General features: G+C 44.9%; 1 protein-coding gene across 3 annotated transcripts; it reads left to right on the plus strand.

Annotated features, from left to right (window-relative positions):
• The first annotated feature begins 3,745 nt into the window (after positions 1 to 3,745).
• ptpn3 (protein tyrosine phosphatase non-receptor type 3) lies at positions 3,746 to 16,129 on the plus strand. 3 transcript variants are annotated; one of them, XM_071916797.2, is made up of 26 exons: positions 3,746 to 3,855; positions 5,158 to 5,299; positions 5,905 to 6,045; positions 6,197 to 6,239; positions 6,405 to 6,486; positions 6,827 to 6,871; positions 7,019 to 7,071; positions 7,273 to 7,390; positions 7,597 to 7,684; positions 7,826 to 7,914; positions 7,996 to 8,059; positions 8,224 to 8,426; positions 8,517 to 8,672; positions 9,100 to 9,261; positions 9,359 to 9,464; positions 9,557 to 9,637; positions 9,746 to 9,802; positions 10,063 to 10,219; positions 10,386 to 10,561; positions 10,869 to 10,959; positions 11,192 to 11,253; positions 11,378 to 11,524; positions 12,300 to 12,428; positions 13,477 to 13,622; positions 13,743 to 13,878; positions 15,405 to 16,129. In XM_071916797.2, exons 2-26 carry the CDS (start codon positions 5,231 to 5,233, stop codon positions 15,477 to 15,479), a joined length of 2,676 nt encoding a protein of 891 aa, XP_071772898.2. In that variant the 5' UTR covers positions 3,746 to 3,855; positions 5,158 to 5,230; the 3' UTR covers positions 15,480 to 16,129. The 3 variants fall into 3 exon arrangements, with proteins under 3 accessions (XP_071772898.2, XP_071772897.2, XP_071772899.2); XM_071916796.2 differs by lacking the exon at positions 3,746 to 3,855 and adding an exon at positions 4,584 to 4,653; XM_071916798.2 differs by lacking the exon at positions 3,746 to 3,855 and adding an exon at positions 4,584 to 4,653 and having other exon boundaries at positions 8,517 to 8,642.
• The last annotated feature ends 617 nt before the right edge of the window (positions 16,130 to 16,746 follow it).

A 16,746-nucleotide genomic window follows, 5' to 3' on the forward strand; every position in this document is an offset into this window, starting at 1 on the left:
ATTATCAAGTCTGAATCCATCCTCCTATTAGAGACTCAATTATATAATCAAAAATTTATATCAACATGCGATTATATAATAATTGAAAATAGCAAGAGGAACTGCTGGCATAGTCTTCAGTAAACAAAATGTTCTAGTGAAAGAGAAAGAGGAAGGAATACCACCTTACATCATGTGTATTTTCAGAAACACACAACAATAAATATAAAGATTACATAAATGAGAGCTAATTTTGATGAAGGAACAACGCGCATCCCCATGCAGCAGCACCGCTAAAAGTACAATGGAAAATCCGCAGACATAGAAACTGGGCCTCGCCGAGACAGAAATAAGCCCAGAAGTTTAACGGGAAAGAAACTGGAAATGAGCAACAGAAATATGCAGGAGGAACACAGAAAATCAAGAACAAGAGTGTGTGAATCAGAGAAATGGCATATAAATAATAATAGAAATAGAAATAACAAGTTAGTCATTTCTCTCTCTCTCTCTCTCTGACTCTCTCTCTCTCTCTGTCTCTCTCTGTCTCTCTCTCTCTCTCTCTCTCTCTCTCTCTCTCTCTCTCTCTCTCTCTCTCTCTCCCTCTGCCCCTGTGTCTCTGGTGTCTATATTTGGAGCAGTTGGGTTCAGGTCAGAGTCAGTACATGAGGTCTTGGTTACTGTCGCAGAAAGCTGATACTCAGAGAGAGACAGGGGGAGTTCCCTCTCTGTTACAATGTTGGCAGAACAGAAAGAGAGAGAGAGAGAGAGAGAGAGAGAGAGAGAGGGGGAGAGAGAGAGAAATCTTTGCCCCTTCCCCTGGCACCCCATAGTTGGAGGAACCGGTCTCTGCTGGTTTGGCTGAACACCGCTGAACGTCTGGAACCTCTTATGGCATGGGAACTGGTCGGTGCTGGTTTTGACTCTCCAGGCATGCAACATCTGACACTTAACGCAGCTCACACGTCTCAACACCCTGACACTCCCACAGCACCCGGGGGAAAGGAAACGCACCCAGTGGACAGCAAATCAGCCGACCCCACCGGACAGAAGAGCTTCTCTGCTTCAGCGCTGGGCGGAACAGGGAGAAGAAGAAGAACCCGCCTGTAAAAATCTGGACCTAATTCAAGCTCCACGCCTCCAACTACATTATCACACCTAAACTCCCTGGCAACCTCTAGCCTCTAGATTCATTATCCCTCTATCCTTCACCCTCTAGCCTTCATTGCCTCCTCAATCCAGCACCAATCTCATTCTCACCCTTTGACCATCATTGACCTTTACACCAGCGATGTCTCTGAACTGAAGTGGGCCTTGCACAGACTCTAAAAGGGCAACTTCTGGATTGTGCTGGTGGTGTCTTGGGTTCAAAATCGTCCTGGTTTGCTGCTTGTTACATCCCCTCTCTCCAGTCTTTTCTGCCTCTTTTCACTGTGAATTTGCTGTCTAATGAAGCAGAAATGCTACAGAAATTATCCTTAAAAGCGCATGCTAGGGGGCTCCAGGGGCATGATGCTTCCCCGGGGAGAGGTTTTTGAAAATCTGCGTTTCATAAAAAAAACTCATTACTGGCGAGTTTGGTACAGTGGCACGAACATACCCTCATGGGAGAAGCTGTATTCCTGACCTCTCACTGATTAATATGCAATCCAATCAAAAAATCTCAATTTAAATCCAATATGAAATTGAATAACTTTGAAATATCAGGTAGGACCCTACCAGAGTAGTTTCTTTGTTCAGCAAGATAGTTTCCATTTCCATTTTCCAGAAACTAAGAAAAACCTACCTATTTATCTATCTATCTATCTATCTATCTATCTATCTGTCTATCTATCTATCTATCTATCTGTCTATCTATCTATCTCAGTTTATACAAAAGAGCTAGTGTGTATTCAGCAGCTGAAAGTTCCACAAGTTCCACTGTTCTACCAACAATAAGAGTCTGCTCAATTGCTTTTGCCCTTAAGATTTCCAGGTGAAACTGCACCAGGCTGCTGAAAAGAGGCAAGAGCCACTCCATTGATAGTTTGGCATGCTATTGGCCCATATTCAGACAAAAATTAATCATACAGTGGTGTAAAAATGCACAATACACAATGGTATAAAAAATTAGAGTGAAATAGATGTAGTCCTGAGTTTAAAATTGTTTCCATTGTTACACAGTTTGGCATCTCTCACAATTTGGAGGGCGGGGTTTTGTCCAAACAAGCTACAGACATTTTTTCTGCACTGATTGGACAAGAAAGGGAAACAAGTGTCTTAGAATTTTATGGAGAGGATGAAAACATTCCTGTGGCCATAAATGTTCACTGCAGAGCAATGTACGCTGTTGAAAAGATAATGCATAAGGTAATGCATTTGAAGAGCCTAAATATAATGGAAATACTGCGGTATAAATTGCCCTTCAGACTGGTTATCTGCCCCTTTAGCTTATAACTCCTCAGGTGATCAGTGTTAGAAATGCCCCTTTAGAAACTCTGTCTCACTGTTTCAATCTGAAGAGGGCACCTATAGGACAACAGTGCAGGGCATTCCCCCCTGTGCACACCTATGAATGTCATGTGCTTCATTCATACTTGTTTCACTACAGTCAGACATCTGGTAGTGCAACCACATAACATTTTTGGTAGACCTTAGAAATGCTGGCTTAAAAAATCTGGTTTCAAACCTGTTTCACAGCCCAAAAAAGTCCCAGGCTAGTAAATAACTAAAACAAACAAATAAATGAAGGGCTGTTGTTGTCTCCACTTGAAATGAGAGGACTGTAGTGTGTTAATGCAGGCTGTGTAACATGTAATACCTTGAATTTGTTAGGAATACTTCCCATTTGATTTTCCATGCGGGACACGTACATGACTGCAGCAGTACTGCATCTGTCCTGTAGATGGTGACAGCAAACCAGAGGAATCAGTGGAGCAGTCTGGCACCATTATATTATTATTTTTTTTAAATAAATCTTTTCCTCATAAAAATAGACAGAAAAACACATACTGGCATCAGCCTGTTGTCACCCAATGCTCTATCCTAATCACATCAATGCAGCACCAAAGGCCTAATGACAAGCTTCCTTCCCATATTGGCCTATTTATTGCCTTGCCTGCTTTGAAGCTGATTTTCCATATTTCCACTTTTTCACATAAGCTAAACTGACTTCAAGGCTGGGCCAAACCTCCATTCGCTACTCTTGCCTTTTAGCTATAATCTTTTAACGTTAAAAAGGTTAACGGTTCTTTTATTGGTTTAGAGTGTCCAGCAGCTCCAATAATTTTTCTCACACCTATCAACAGTGCCTTCATTTGATCACCAACACCCAAGTGGGTCCCAAATTCCGGCCTGGGCCCCCTGCTCTATACCAGTGTTTCCCAACTTGGGGTCCAGTTATTATTTCAATAACTAGACGTTATAGCACAATGAAAGAATGTATCATGATGATTTTGATTTTAGGTTTCACTTTCAGCTGTGGTTATCACCCCACCTACAGCTTGGGCATTGATGCAATTCCATACTAAACCTTAACTAACAAAAAAAAAGACCCTTATCTGATGGTTTAACACGGGGCAACATCTTATCCAATGGGGTTCCGGGGTCTACCTGCTTTGGTGGGTCCCTGACATGAAAATGTTTGGGAACCACGGCTCGCTCTCTCTCTCTCCATGCTTCACGGGCCCCGGAAGCGCGCATCCCAGCTAAGAGCTCGGGAGCGCGCGCGGCGAAGGGGCGGGGCCGCGCGGGATCACCGCAGCCAGGGATGAGAAACTTGTCCCGGATATTTACCTAACTATACCTGGCCCGTCTGACGCGCCCCGTCCCGAGGCTTTCACACCGGACAACGGCTCGACTCTCAGGAAAATGATCCGTCTCTGAAGCTGGACGACTGAGGTAGTAATGCGTCTTCCTTTTAAAGCTTCGTCTTTTCCTTCCAAAACATCCACTTGGTCAAGTTGTAGGAATCGGGGTTGGAGGAAAGTTTGCGAATGGTGTGTTCCTCCTTTTTGGGTGTAGCTGTAGATAAGTTCGGGTTGTCAACAGGTTCCCTGTTCGTGTTGCGGCTCAAAGTACAGGGAGGTCACCGCAGAGTTCATTATTGACAGGCTGGGACAGTCCGCTATCAGAAAATGGGCCCGATACTTAGAGACAGGCCTTGCTAATTCCTCTGTGTACGTTTGGTAAAGTAGGCGAGGCGAGGCTATAGGCGCGAGGCTGACCCTCTACGTTAGGTGTTGTTTTGAACTAATTGTGCAATAAATGTAACCCTCGACTCGCGCGTATAACGCTTACATTATGAATAAAATGATAAATTCTGACACAAACAAAGACAAATCATAGCTTTAGTTTATTCTTCTGTGTTAATTCATATAGGGGGGAAAACAACATAACAAATAGATGCAAAGAAGCAAAACATTAAGTGAAATCCAATCCTACATCATAATTCTACTTTCAAAAAACAGCCTTTCCTTGTAAATTCATGAGTGGTTTGGCCTGTGTGTGTGTGTGTGAGAGGGGTTATTATGGAAAACAAGTCATCAAACTGAGAGCGGCTCTGTTTTAATGTATTCTGAGTGTGTCACTGTGTTCAAACATTAACTCAAAAAACTTGTGTGTGTTTTAGAAAGAGTCTGAGACAAGTCGGGCCTGGATCCATTAATTGTTCACCTGAAAACCCAAGACAGAACACATGTACGTACACACACAGAGGCAGGCATGCACATATGAATGCACACACGCACACAAACATATATATTCTTAAAGCATGGTAACTTATTGGCTGTGTGTGTGTGTATTTGTGTGCATGCAGCATGCATTGCATCCAGTGGCGGGTCTGAGATCTGCTGTGGCGCTGTGGATGGGCGTGTTCAACTCTGAGAATATTTAACATTCTTATCATTCAGCTGCCTGCATAAGGCGGAGAGACACAGAGGGAGAACAGCAGGGAGAGAGAAGGGACATGTTCAGACCCAGGCCAAATAATAATGGATTAGACAAACACACACGCACACACACACACACACAGTCACTCCTTCACATTCACGTCGCATTACTCACTGCAGCCTGATACTCCAATACAGCACATATATTACTCACCGTACAATGTCATCATGAGGGAGGTGTTTTCCTTGGAAGACAACAGCTTGGAAACATCTGACACTGTGGGTGTGTGTGTGTGTGTGTGTGTGTTTCCAGGTCCCCACTCAGTGACGAGCTAAGGGCAGGGTGTTTGTCTTGAGAGGGAGGCCGCGTTACCGTGGTAACAGACATGCCAAAACCGGACCTACTCTGCCTGGTTCAGCTGCTGGACGGCACCATCCAGACCTTCAGAGTCAGCGTGCGTAACACACACACACACACACACACACACACATACCTCCCTTTCTCTCACTGAGGAGATCGTATGTTGCTCCTATCTGTCTCTGTGCTGTGCTAATGATTGTAGTGTCAGTGCGTGATATAGCGACAGACTCCTCTTTCCTATTTCCATTGATCTGCCTCTCTTGCTCAACGCTGTGACCTTGGTTTGAAGGACCCACTGACCTTCTGCAGCATACAGCGCTTTTCACACTTGGGAGCCTTTCACATCTTCAGCATATCATGTCATGTTGTACGCAACCTTGGATCAGCACACACACACAAGCACACACATGAATACGTACACACACACGCTGAAAGGAAGTCACAATATTGCTTTCTAGGACAGCAGCTGTGCAGCATCTTTATGTGAAGCAAGGATAGTTATAAGGGTCAGGAAGAGGAGTGCTGGTGGTGTAATGTGTGAAAGCAATCCAATATGAAACTCTTTGTGTCACACGGCTCCTGTGTTTATCATGTATGCAGTTATTGATATGTACATGTGCACATAAGCAGACGTCAGAATAAGTTTTACACTTGGTTGTGGGATTGTCAGTAATTCAGTGTGTTGTTCCCTCCTTCCAGAAGCAGGATGAAGGTGCGGTTCTGTTGGACCTGGTGTGCGACCAGCTGGGCCTGCTAGAGAGGCAGCTTTTCAGTCTGCAGCTCAGAGAGTCCAGCACAGGCATCGCTTCCATCACAGCAGCTTCCAACACACACTCTCCTGTGAGCTGACTGTTCATCCGCTGCACATTTGGGCTGAGATTGTAACGTACTGCACTGCTGGCTGTTAATCTGAAGATAACCACAGGTTATACTTACGCTGTTTAACCCCAGTTATGCCTTGTGCTTGATGAACTCCTTTTTTCTCTTTCAGAGATGGTTGGAGCCTGAGAAGCCTTTGAAGAAGCAAATGAAAGGTATCTGACTTGTGCTGGCTATGGAACTGTAGAAGATTTTGAATTGTACTTTAATACATTTCTTGTGAGGAGATGTCGAGGTGCAGGAGAGAGGTCTTAGGAGATTGAGGTGAACTTGTGATCATGGATGTATGCTATTTTTGATAAGATGACATCTCTCTGCAGGCCTTCTCTCCCCCTTCTATCTGAACTTCAGAGTACGATTCTTCATCTCTGATCCCAACTCCCTGCAGCATGAACAGACAAGGTGAGTGTGTGTGCTTTGGGTGAGTGTGTAGTTTTTGTAGTGGTTGTATATCATCAGTAATTGATTTGTAGAAACTTAATATCTCAGAAAAGTCTTTTTCTCAGGAATTATGGAAAAAATGTCTGATTTTCCCATCGATGTCTATGTAATTTTGACATTTTACATTACATTATCAATAGTTAGCTTAATCCCAGGGCAGGAAAGATATTCCTGCTTGCATGATACAGTAGCAGCTGTTAATGAAAGTCATAAAAATACAAATAAGTAAAAATAAGTAGTTTCTGACATACTGATAATGTGGGAGTGGGCTGTTTAAGTTCCTCTTGTCTCGTCTCTGCAGGCACCTGTACTTCCTCCAGATTAGGAGTGACATCAGAGAGGGAAGGTAAGTAGGCTACCATGGGAACATATTCATGTATGCACGCACACACACACACACATGCAAACACATGCACAAACACCTATCCCCTTGTGCACAGTTTCCATCAGTGGTATCGCTGTTACAATGTGTAATCATAGCGTCTGATTGCAGGTTGCAGTGCCCGCTGAGTGCAGCTGTAGTGCTGGCCTCTTATGCTGTTCAGTGTAAGTCAGCTTCCCGTCTCTTTCTAGAGAAACAAATGATTAACGGCTTAATTATAACAATGTGAGTAATTGTTCTCGTAGAGGAAGCTCACAATAAACTGTATCCCTCTTATATTCCCCCAGACATCAGTGTGTCTGGCTGTGCGGCTCTGCTTATGTGTTTCTGTGTAGTTACTCAGAGTCTCTCTCCCTCCCCTGTAGCGGAGCTGGGGGATCACTGCCCGTCCCGACTCCCTGGATACCTGTCTAAGTGCCACTTCCTCCCTGAGCAGGATGATGACTTCCTGTCCAGAGTGGAGGATCTGCATCCGCAGCACAAGTATTGCAAACAAATCTTTGTCCTTCAAGCTGCCACTCAGAAGCAGCTTGTTTGTTGTTGAGCAGGTTCTTTGTTGTCGTTCTTGACCCTCTGTGGCTCTGTGTGTGTGTGTGTGTGTGTGTGTGTGTGTGTGTGTGTGTGTGTGTGTGTGTGTGTGTGTGTGTGTGTGTGTGTGTGTGTGTGTGTGCGCGCGTGTGTGTTCCCAGAGGGCTGAAGCAGAGTGAGGCAGAGCTGTGCTTCCTCAACACGGCACGAACACTGGAGCTGTATGGAGTGGAGCTGCATGCTGCCATGGTAGCCGTCTCTCTGGGTTTATCTTTCATTTATTGTCTCTCATTCTAGTTTAACTTCCTCCGCATCCTCATTTCATTCCTTTCATTTATCACATTCTGTCGGTCTCTCCCACTTTCCTGTACCCCCTCCTCTCTCTCTCAGGACCCCAACAATGCCCCTCTGTTGGTGGGTTTGGCCTCAAGTGGTGTTGCAGTATTCTGCAATATGATTTGCTCCAGTTTCTTCCCCTGGTGAGTGATGATGCTCCTGTTTCGATGGTTTGTTCTGACCCTTATTTTCTGACTTTAACAATCTGCCCTCTTCCCATGCAGGGGAAACATCATCAAGATCTCCTTTAAGAGGAAACGCTTTCTCATCCATCTCAAACGTAAACATGTGAGTCCCTCTGCCATTGGTTTTTGATAGTATACCAGTTACCTCTGTTGCCAGTTCTTCAGGTGCACAGCAGAGATGGTGTGTTAAAAAGTGGATATCATATTAATAATTCAGCATGCCTCAAAGAAATTTGCATAAAACATATTTTTCACTGTGTGTTGCAGGGGGAGACCCAGGACTGTGTGGTGTCTCTGGCTCTGCCCTGCCCCAAGACCTGTAAGAACCTGTGGAGGTCCTGCGTGGATCATCACTCCTTCTTCAGCTCCAGCCGGACTGCCAGGAGCCCCAAACACAACAACAGCACAGTTCAGTCCTACAGCAAGCTGCTCACACAGCACCTGGGCCTGGGCAACAGCAAAACAGAGAGGTGAGCATGCACGCACACATACACACACAGGCTTATAATAAATACTGAAAGTTTACAATTTTTCTGTCTATATCCCTTCTTAATCTGCAGTGGTCCGGTGTGCCGGCGTGTGGTGGGTGGGATGGTGTGGAACCCAGTCCTGCAGAGGTCGATTTCAACAGAGTATCTGGAGACCAAGAGTTTGCCCTCCAGATCCCCCCCGACCACACCCAACTGGTACGACCTGCAGCAGCAACCCCAGCCATGGCAAGAGATGCTATAAGTGACTACATGTTTTGCTTAAGACCTCAGCTGTGCTCAGACATAAATCCAGCACCAGCTCGCCTTTCTTGAACTCAGTTTGTGTTCGCTCATTGGTTAAAGGAATAGTCCACCCAAAAATGTAAATTTTGTCATTTACTCACCCTCATTTTACTCGAATCACCGGTGAAATTTGCATGTCCACATACTGTAAATTTCTATATACACAGGCCGCACTCTGGACAATTCAGTTGAATAACTTCAACGTTTATTTACATATTCAAGATGAGTAATAGAAAAACAGCGTTTCGGCTCTGCTGCCTTCTTCAGTGGCTATGACTGACATGAGGGTGAGTAAATAATGATAAAATGGCAAAAAAACGTATTTGTTTTGAGCAAAACTATCCTGACTGCTGTTTTCTCTCTCTGGCAGGCGAAGTCCTCGAGTTCGCCATGGCATCCGTAAACCCCGCCCATCTTCAGTGGAGCTGACCAATGATCTGAAAGACATGTCAGAGGGGGAGGATGTCTTCTACACATACAGGGCCTCTGTCAGCAGCAGCAAGGACAGTGAGGGAGACGCTTCGCCACATAAGTTAGTATCGGTTAGAATGGAAATGGTGTTTATCTACTTCTTAGGCTGTCTCGCTCTCATCTATCTAACTACCTGTTGTTATCTCTGTCCATATCAGCCTGTCTGGCACACATAGCCAAGGGCAGGAGGAGACTTTGTCGCATATTGATGACATCAGCACAGGAGAGGAGGATGGTGATCACAGTTCACATGACTGGAACAGGGTCAGTTATCTAATCATCCATCTAAGTAAGTGTGTGTGTACATGCGTGTGTGTGTGTGTGTATCTTGATTCTGAGTGTTTGTGTCTGTGCAGGGCGGCGCTCTCGGCGATGGTGACCTGCTGCTAATACGCATTGCCCCCGATCATGAGGGCAAGTTTGGCTTCAATGTTAAAGTGAGTCTCTCTCTCCCTTGCGCGCTCTTTCCCTTACACACCCAAACACACACACACATTGTCTCCCCTCCACTCTTGGTACATTTCATTTTTCCTAACTCCTCCTAGGGTGGGGTGGATCAGAAGATGCCTCTAGCCATATCCCACGTTAAGCCCGACTCCCCGGTAAGAACAGACTTAGATGTGTTTGTGTTTTGACTATGTGTGTTTTGTCAAAATTACTGTGTGATAAAATGTAAACACGGGAATGGACAGATGGATGAGTGGGTGGTCTGATGGTCGGATGGACTGATGGATAGATAAATAGACAGATGGATGGTTTGACTGATAGATAGATGGACTGAAGGATGGACAGACTGATGGATGGATCGGATTAAATGGCTCACGAGTGGATATTTCAAGTTTAAAGGACCGTGTGTTTGCAGGCAGGTCGATGTGAGCCCAAACTCCTGGAGGGAGACCTGGTGGTCCTCATCAACGGTCGAGACATTTCCGAACACACACATGACCAGGTTGTCATGTTCATACGAGCCAGCAGAGAGTCACACTCCAGAGAGCTGGCCTTGCTCATCAGACGTAAAGGTGTGTGTGTGTGTATGTGAGACAGAGAGAGAGAAATTCTGAAAGAGCGAGTGACTGCATGTGAAACTGCGTATTCTCTGAGTGTGTATATATGTCATGTTTTTCTTAGTGTGTATATATGTCATGTTGAATATGTATTATAGTCTGGAACATCCTTGTATTCCAGGTCCTGGGAAGGTGGCGCCCCTGCTGCAGTTTCCCCCCGCCCTCTCACTCAGTAGCCAATCACAGGCAGACAAGCCGCAGTCACCTGGCCAGTCAGAGCGGGTCACTACACTGGAGGAATCAATGAGACAGCTGGAGAGAGGAATCCAGTCAGGCACACTCTCCTTCCACTTTGAGGTATTTAATATGCAGGTGGGAGCTAAACAGAGCATTGGGTATTTAACAGTTTCTGTATAAGCAGACCAAAATCACAAATGGCTGTATTTATCTTAATACTTTAAGCAGGATTTAGTACGTCCCACCCACTTATTTGGCGATCGTAATGATGCCTTTTAAGTGCTGGTTTTGGGACAGATGTTGGCCCTAATCTGCTAGACTTGGACTGGTTTCCTGACCCTCTATAACAAAGATGCCTAGTTTGGCCTGGCCTGGAGTTTGTGTGTAATATACATGTGTCTGTGTGTGTGTGTGTGTGTGTGTTTAGAATCTATACAGGAGGAAACCTGGCCTTTCACTAGCCTGTGCTCGGCTCCCTGAGAACATGGACAAGAATAGATACAAGGATGTTTTACCTTGTGAGTACTGTTGTCTGTCTGTCTGTCTGTGTCTCTCTTTCTCCTCTTCTTTCTCCTGTGTCCCCCCCGATACACCCCCCCAAGCTCTGTGCTACCTTGTCTAACCTTGGTCTAATACTCACCGCTGTGGTGCCTCATGAAATTTAATTGACCGAGCCTGTGGTGCGTCGACAGCTCTGCTATAACCCTAACCCTGCTGCCCCCCCTCCCCTCCTCTCCCCTCTCCTTTCAGATGATGTTTCCAGAGTCGTGCTACAGGACCAGGAGGACTACATTAACGCCAGCCACATCACGGTCTGTACGCACTGATATGGAATTGTGTGCGTCTTGTCCCTGTCTGACATGTTATGTAAACTCACCTTCTGTGTGGTACGTGTGTGTGTGTGTCTGTGTGTTTGTTCATTTGTCTGTCTCTTAGGTGGCGCCCCCAGTGTCTGGTGTGTGTTTACGTTATGTTGCGGCTCAGGGTCCATTGCCACAGACCTGCACTCACTTTTGGCAGAGCGTTTGGGAGCAACAGACACACACCATCATCATGCTTACTACTCTCACAGAGAGGGGACGGGTATACATACTTAAACACGTGCATACAATCACACCATAAACACACACATGTACTAGGAGTGGAAATAAGTAAACAGCCAGTGAAAAGGCTTAAAATTATGCAGCTCAATATCAGCGATGCCTTAATGCGGTGATTATTATAGCAGCAGCATTACTAGCAGATTATTGCATGCTGCTTCATGTTTTATTTGATATGTGATTACTGTAATTACAAGGTTCGGTGGTGGGGTTGTTTACACACAAAAATAATCAATTGGCGCAGTTGTGGGTAATTACAGGGTTTCACAGACTACAGAACAGCCAAATGTAAAGTGTGACCAGGATGTCAATGAGATACATTATTTGAGGGCGCAGACACATCCACACAGAGACAGAGGCAGAGAGATATCAAGGTCTCATTGAATGAAGCTGTCTCTGTCTTGGCTTGCCTGTTGCTTGGTAACCAGATGCTCTCATTAAGTGATCATTTTCCTGATATTCGTCAAGTGCCCTGAGTTGCTCTGTACTTAGGGATCAGTTGCACGCACACACACACACACACACGCACACACACACAGACACACACAAATTGACAATCAGTTTGCATCCTGTTCCTGATGAATTGTCTGTGTTACTCAGACTCTTGGCTGCTGGCTGGAACATACCATGCTGTTGAATATGAGTTTAATTTCAAGAGAGCGGAACACAGCTGATGTAGCACTGATATTGTTTTCTGTCCTGACTAATGACTCATGTCAAAAGTAATGTCATTCGCTGATGATGTCATACACTTGCAGACCAAGTGCCACCAGTACTGGCCGCATCCCCCGGAAGTGCGGGATTATGGGTACCTGCGGGTGAACTGTCACTCGGAGGAGTGCAACCTGGCCTATGTCACGCGGCAGTTCACCCTGACGCACACGCAGGTACAGTAGCAGCCTCGCCGTGCAGCATAGCACCAAAGATCACACCTGCTTTCTTCTATCCAGTGAAACATGAGCAAAGCATGGCCACCGACACACAACATGGAGCTTTTCTGTTTACATGTTTGCAGTGGCATGTACTGTGTTTACGCCATATGTCACACAACAGAGCTCTCCACAGGCAGCAGCCACTCTGGATCAAACTAACTCCGGTCAACATACAGTCACTTCCGTGTGTGTGGGTGGGTTGGTGTGTGTGTGTGTGGGTGGGTTTGTGTATGCGTGGGTGGGCGTGTGTGTTTGTGTGAGTGCGAATGAGGGTTTTGGCACGTGCGGGTGCATGCGTGGGTGGGCGGGTGTGTGTGTTGGCGTGCGGGGCGTTTCTTTATTAAGAAGTTTATTTGGGTGTATGCGAGTCTGAAAGCCTTCATGTGGCAGATTATCAGATCAAAAGAGCTGTTTTCCATATTAGCTTCCATGGCGAACAGGTAAATAAACAGATAATGCTCAAGGAGGCATGAAGTATGAACACACACACACATGCATACACAGATACTGCTGTGTGGGCCCATCTGTTCCTCTGGCTGAGTGAGTTAATCCCTGCATGGAGTCACAGGCCACGTGCCCATTACAAACTCTAAACTCAGCCATTCTCCTCCCCTCCTTCACTTCTTTCAGCTCTAGTCTTTTTTCTCTCTATCCTCTCTCCACCCCACCCTGTTTGTTTTCATCCACCCGTGTCCCTTCTTTCCTCACCTCAGTCTCACCTACTGGTCGCCTCCAGTTTTGCTCTCCTCACCTGCTTTGTTTTTCCACTGCCCTCTGTGGTTTTCTCTTCTCTTTGTCTATCCCACATACTGAATAGTGTCAGTGTGGGTGAACCTGTAGGGCTGCAATGTTTGTCTCCTCTTGTTGATGATCCTTTTCCCCAAGCTTACATGTTTACAGATTTAAATGTATGATAAGCTTTTATTCTCTCCCTCTCTCTCTCTTGTGTGTGTATGTGTGTGTGCATGTGTGTGTGTGTGTGTGTGTGTGTGTGCATGCTTAGCGGGGTGAGGAGCGTGCAGTCACACACCTCCAGTACGTAGCGTGGCCGGACCACGGCGTACCGGATGACCCTTCTGACTTCCTGCTGTTCATCAGCTCAGTCAGAGAGAGGAGGAGAGGAGATGAGCCACTTATGGTACACTGCAGGTAACACACACACACACACACACACACACACACACACAACGCATACGTGAACAGTACATGCATGTACTGTACTTGAATCTCTACTCAACGCTATATGTTTGTTTTAAATTCTGGTTTCAGTGCTGGGATCGGACGGACAGGTGTTCTGATCACTATGGAAACGGCGCTGACTCTGTTGGATGAGGGTCGGCCTCTGTTCCCGCTGGACATTGTCAAAACACTGAGAGACCAGCGAGCCATGATGGTTCAGACCACGGTACAGAGAAATACAACAAGGCATTATGCTAGCCATTAAGGTTCAATAGCTCAGCTCGTACTTGTTAAAGTATAAATCCGACCATGATGAATGTTAAGCCCATTTTCCAGAAGTCTCTCCCTTATGAAATTCCTGTCTTTTGTTTTTTTGTGGTAACCTGTAGCTAGAAGGCATTTTGTAGATCTTGTAGTGGATAAGAAACAAGCTTTTTATTAGAATTAGATCCAACCGATTTGTGCATCTACATGTAAAGTGCAGAGTTGTCTCAATACACTTTACAAAAAATATAATGTATCAAGAATAAAAAGTGACTAAAACATAATAATAAAATGTACATAGAATAGAATACAATAAAACCAGGTAAGCAATCAGTGTCAAGTAATAAAACTTGCTTACTTAGCTCCTTATTCTAATCTGTTTCATAGGAACTACTTTATAGTGAAAAACTGAGAGCTGAGAGGCTTGAAATAAGGCAGGATGTAACCAGGGAGGACATTAGCGATTGGTAATAAGAGCTGTCTAAAGCGGGACTTAGAATAAACAAAAAGAGGATCCTGGTGAAAGTCTTGGGTGAAACTGGCCGAGCTAGTCACGTCAGCATTTGGAAAGATATTTTATTTTTTTAATTTTCAGAATCCAACATTGTTCCGATGATGCAGCTATTGTGTTTTGCCTATCTTTGTTACAATGTTTACATTTTCACCTAATGTCATACACACGCCTACTTTTGGCCCGTTCATCCAATGAAGGCTTTCTGAATAAGCGCATTAATTCAAAAACCAAACAGTTTTTTTTAATGCTTTATTAGGCGAACCCTAGTAAAAATGTCTAGACGCACATATCTCCTCCATGGAGTACATTACTATGCTTAATCTGCCATTTCAGAAATTTGGTTTTGATGTAATTTGGAGTTGAAGAATGGTGTCTAGAGGCAGGGAAACGAGTCACATGATAACTGTTTCTCTGATAATAGCATGTAAAAATCCACAGGAATTTTCAGAAGGGAGAGAGGGCTCGCTGGAAAATGGGCTTAACATTAATTCTGGCTGGAAATATCCTTTAAAGGCTAACACCACAGTTTTTGATCCACGGTGGGTCCTGTGTCATCTCTAACCTTTATTTATCCACAGAAAGTTGATAACCACAGTCTTCCACTGTTGGCCTCAATTGCTCCACTGGAGCAATTTGAGGTTGGATGCCTTGCTCTATAGGCACCTCAGCGGTAGATGTTGAGGGACGGGAAAGTGTTACTCATTGCTTTGATAGGAGGTAGTTCTGGGGAACTGGCGCCCCTCCAGTCACAAGCCTGCTTCTAGGCTCCTGCTGTCACTCTTCTTTTGATAGGGGAGAGTCCTTGAGGCGCTTGACTGTCATGATTTTGTGCGGATTGAACAATGGAAAACATGCTGAACCACAATCAGAGGAGGTATTAACTCCTTTCAAGGCAAGGATGACATAGGATCCACATGTTAAAGATAGTGCTGCTGTCCAATCACTCATAACACATTGTATGTTGTTTGTTTCAGGGTCAGTTCCAGTTTGTGTGTGAGGCCATACTGCGAGTCTACAAAGAGAAACTGGAGGGATCTGCAGCCCCTTAGCCCAGCTCGGCACTGCGAACTCATCGCAACAGGACCAGAACAGACACACACATACCAGTTCAGCCTCATCCCATAGCAGGCAACTTCCAGAGCGGGACCTACATTACTATAAGAGATCCACACAATCACTCCTATGGGACCAATATACAGACTGGATAATAAGACTATAACTAGCTACAGAGCACAGCCCTCTGCGATCTGTATAGCCTAGATTCAATATAAGAATGTGAATCTTGCACCTAGCTGGCCTTAGTTTTTTGCTGATAGTGCGTTAACCTTGTAAAGGCTGTGGTCTCCATAGAGACTGATATAAGACTGATGTGAGCTGCTACTCTCTGTCTGAGAGGCCACCCGGGACTGATGCCTCCACTTACCACTAAGCTATGTAGCCCTCCGCAGAGCGTGCCTTAGACTGACGCCTCCCAGTTGGCGGATCAAGCAGGGCAACAGAACTGGGCCAGGATCGTTATTATCTGTAGTTTATCTGCGTGTGTCCTGAGACGGAGAGCGAGACAGGCTTTAGATCACAACAGCAGATAAGGTCACTGCAGCTGCTGCACCACATGCAGGCTGCCGGAGGAGCGCTGAACCTACTGTTCTCCCAATCACTATTAAATTATTAAGACACTGAATAAACACACTGATTTATACTGACGTGTCTGCTTTCTGTCTGGTGTTCTGGTAGTGAATGCTACTCCTTTACTTTCAGTGTTATTGATTAAAACGATGTCATTAAATAATACATGGGGATGTGACACTTTATGTTGGGATACTGTGAAAGCATGACACTGCACATGGTGGAGTCCTAATGCACTACAAGCCTTTTCACTCCACTTTCTTGTCAAATGACAAACCTGAAGCCGAGTGTCTCTTTGGACCCGACATCCCATCAATGACATTGTCTCTGCATCACATATCACCCCTAACTGTCTTATTATGTCTCACTATTGGTGTAGTGGAAGATACCCTAACCAAAAGTCACTATAATATTCCTGTGGGGACTATTTTTATATTATTACTATAATATTCCTATATTATATTTACATTTGCCTTATATTTGTATAGTATCCTTATTATTATAGTGTTACTGTAGATGTTTTTCATAAGGGTATATGCAGGCATATAGAGCAGACCACCTCTTTTTCTAAGTATTTACAGTAAACGCACTTATGAGTTACCACTGAAATATGGGAAGGAAGGGTAAAGTGTCCCACCAGGCCACTACTTCACTCATCTAAACTAGATCAATCAAGCATTTTCACATCAA

This window comes from Centroberyx gerrardi, chromosome 12 (genome assembly GCF_048128805.1).
Source record: "Centroberyx gerrardi isolate f3 chromosome 12, fCenGer3.hap1.cur.20231027, whole genome shotgun sequence".
NCBI classification, from domain to species: Eukaryota; Metazoa; Chordata; class Actinopteri; order Beryciformes; family Berycidae; genus Centroberyx; species Centroberyx gerrardi.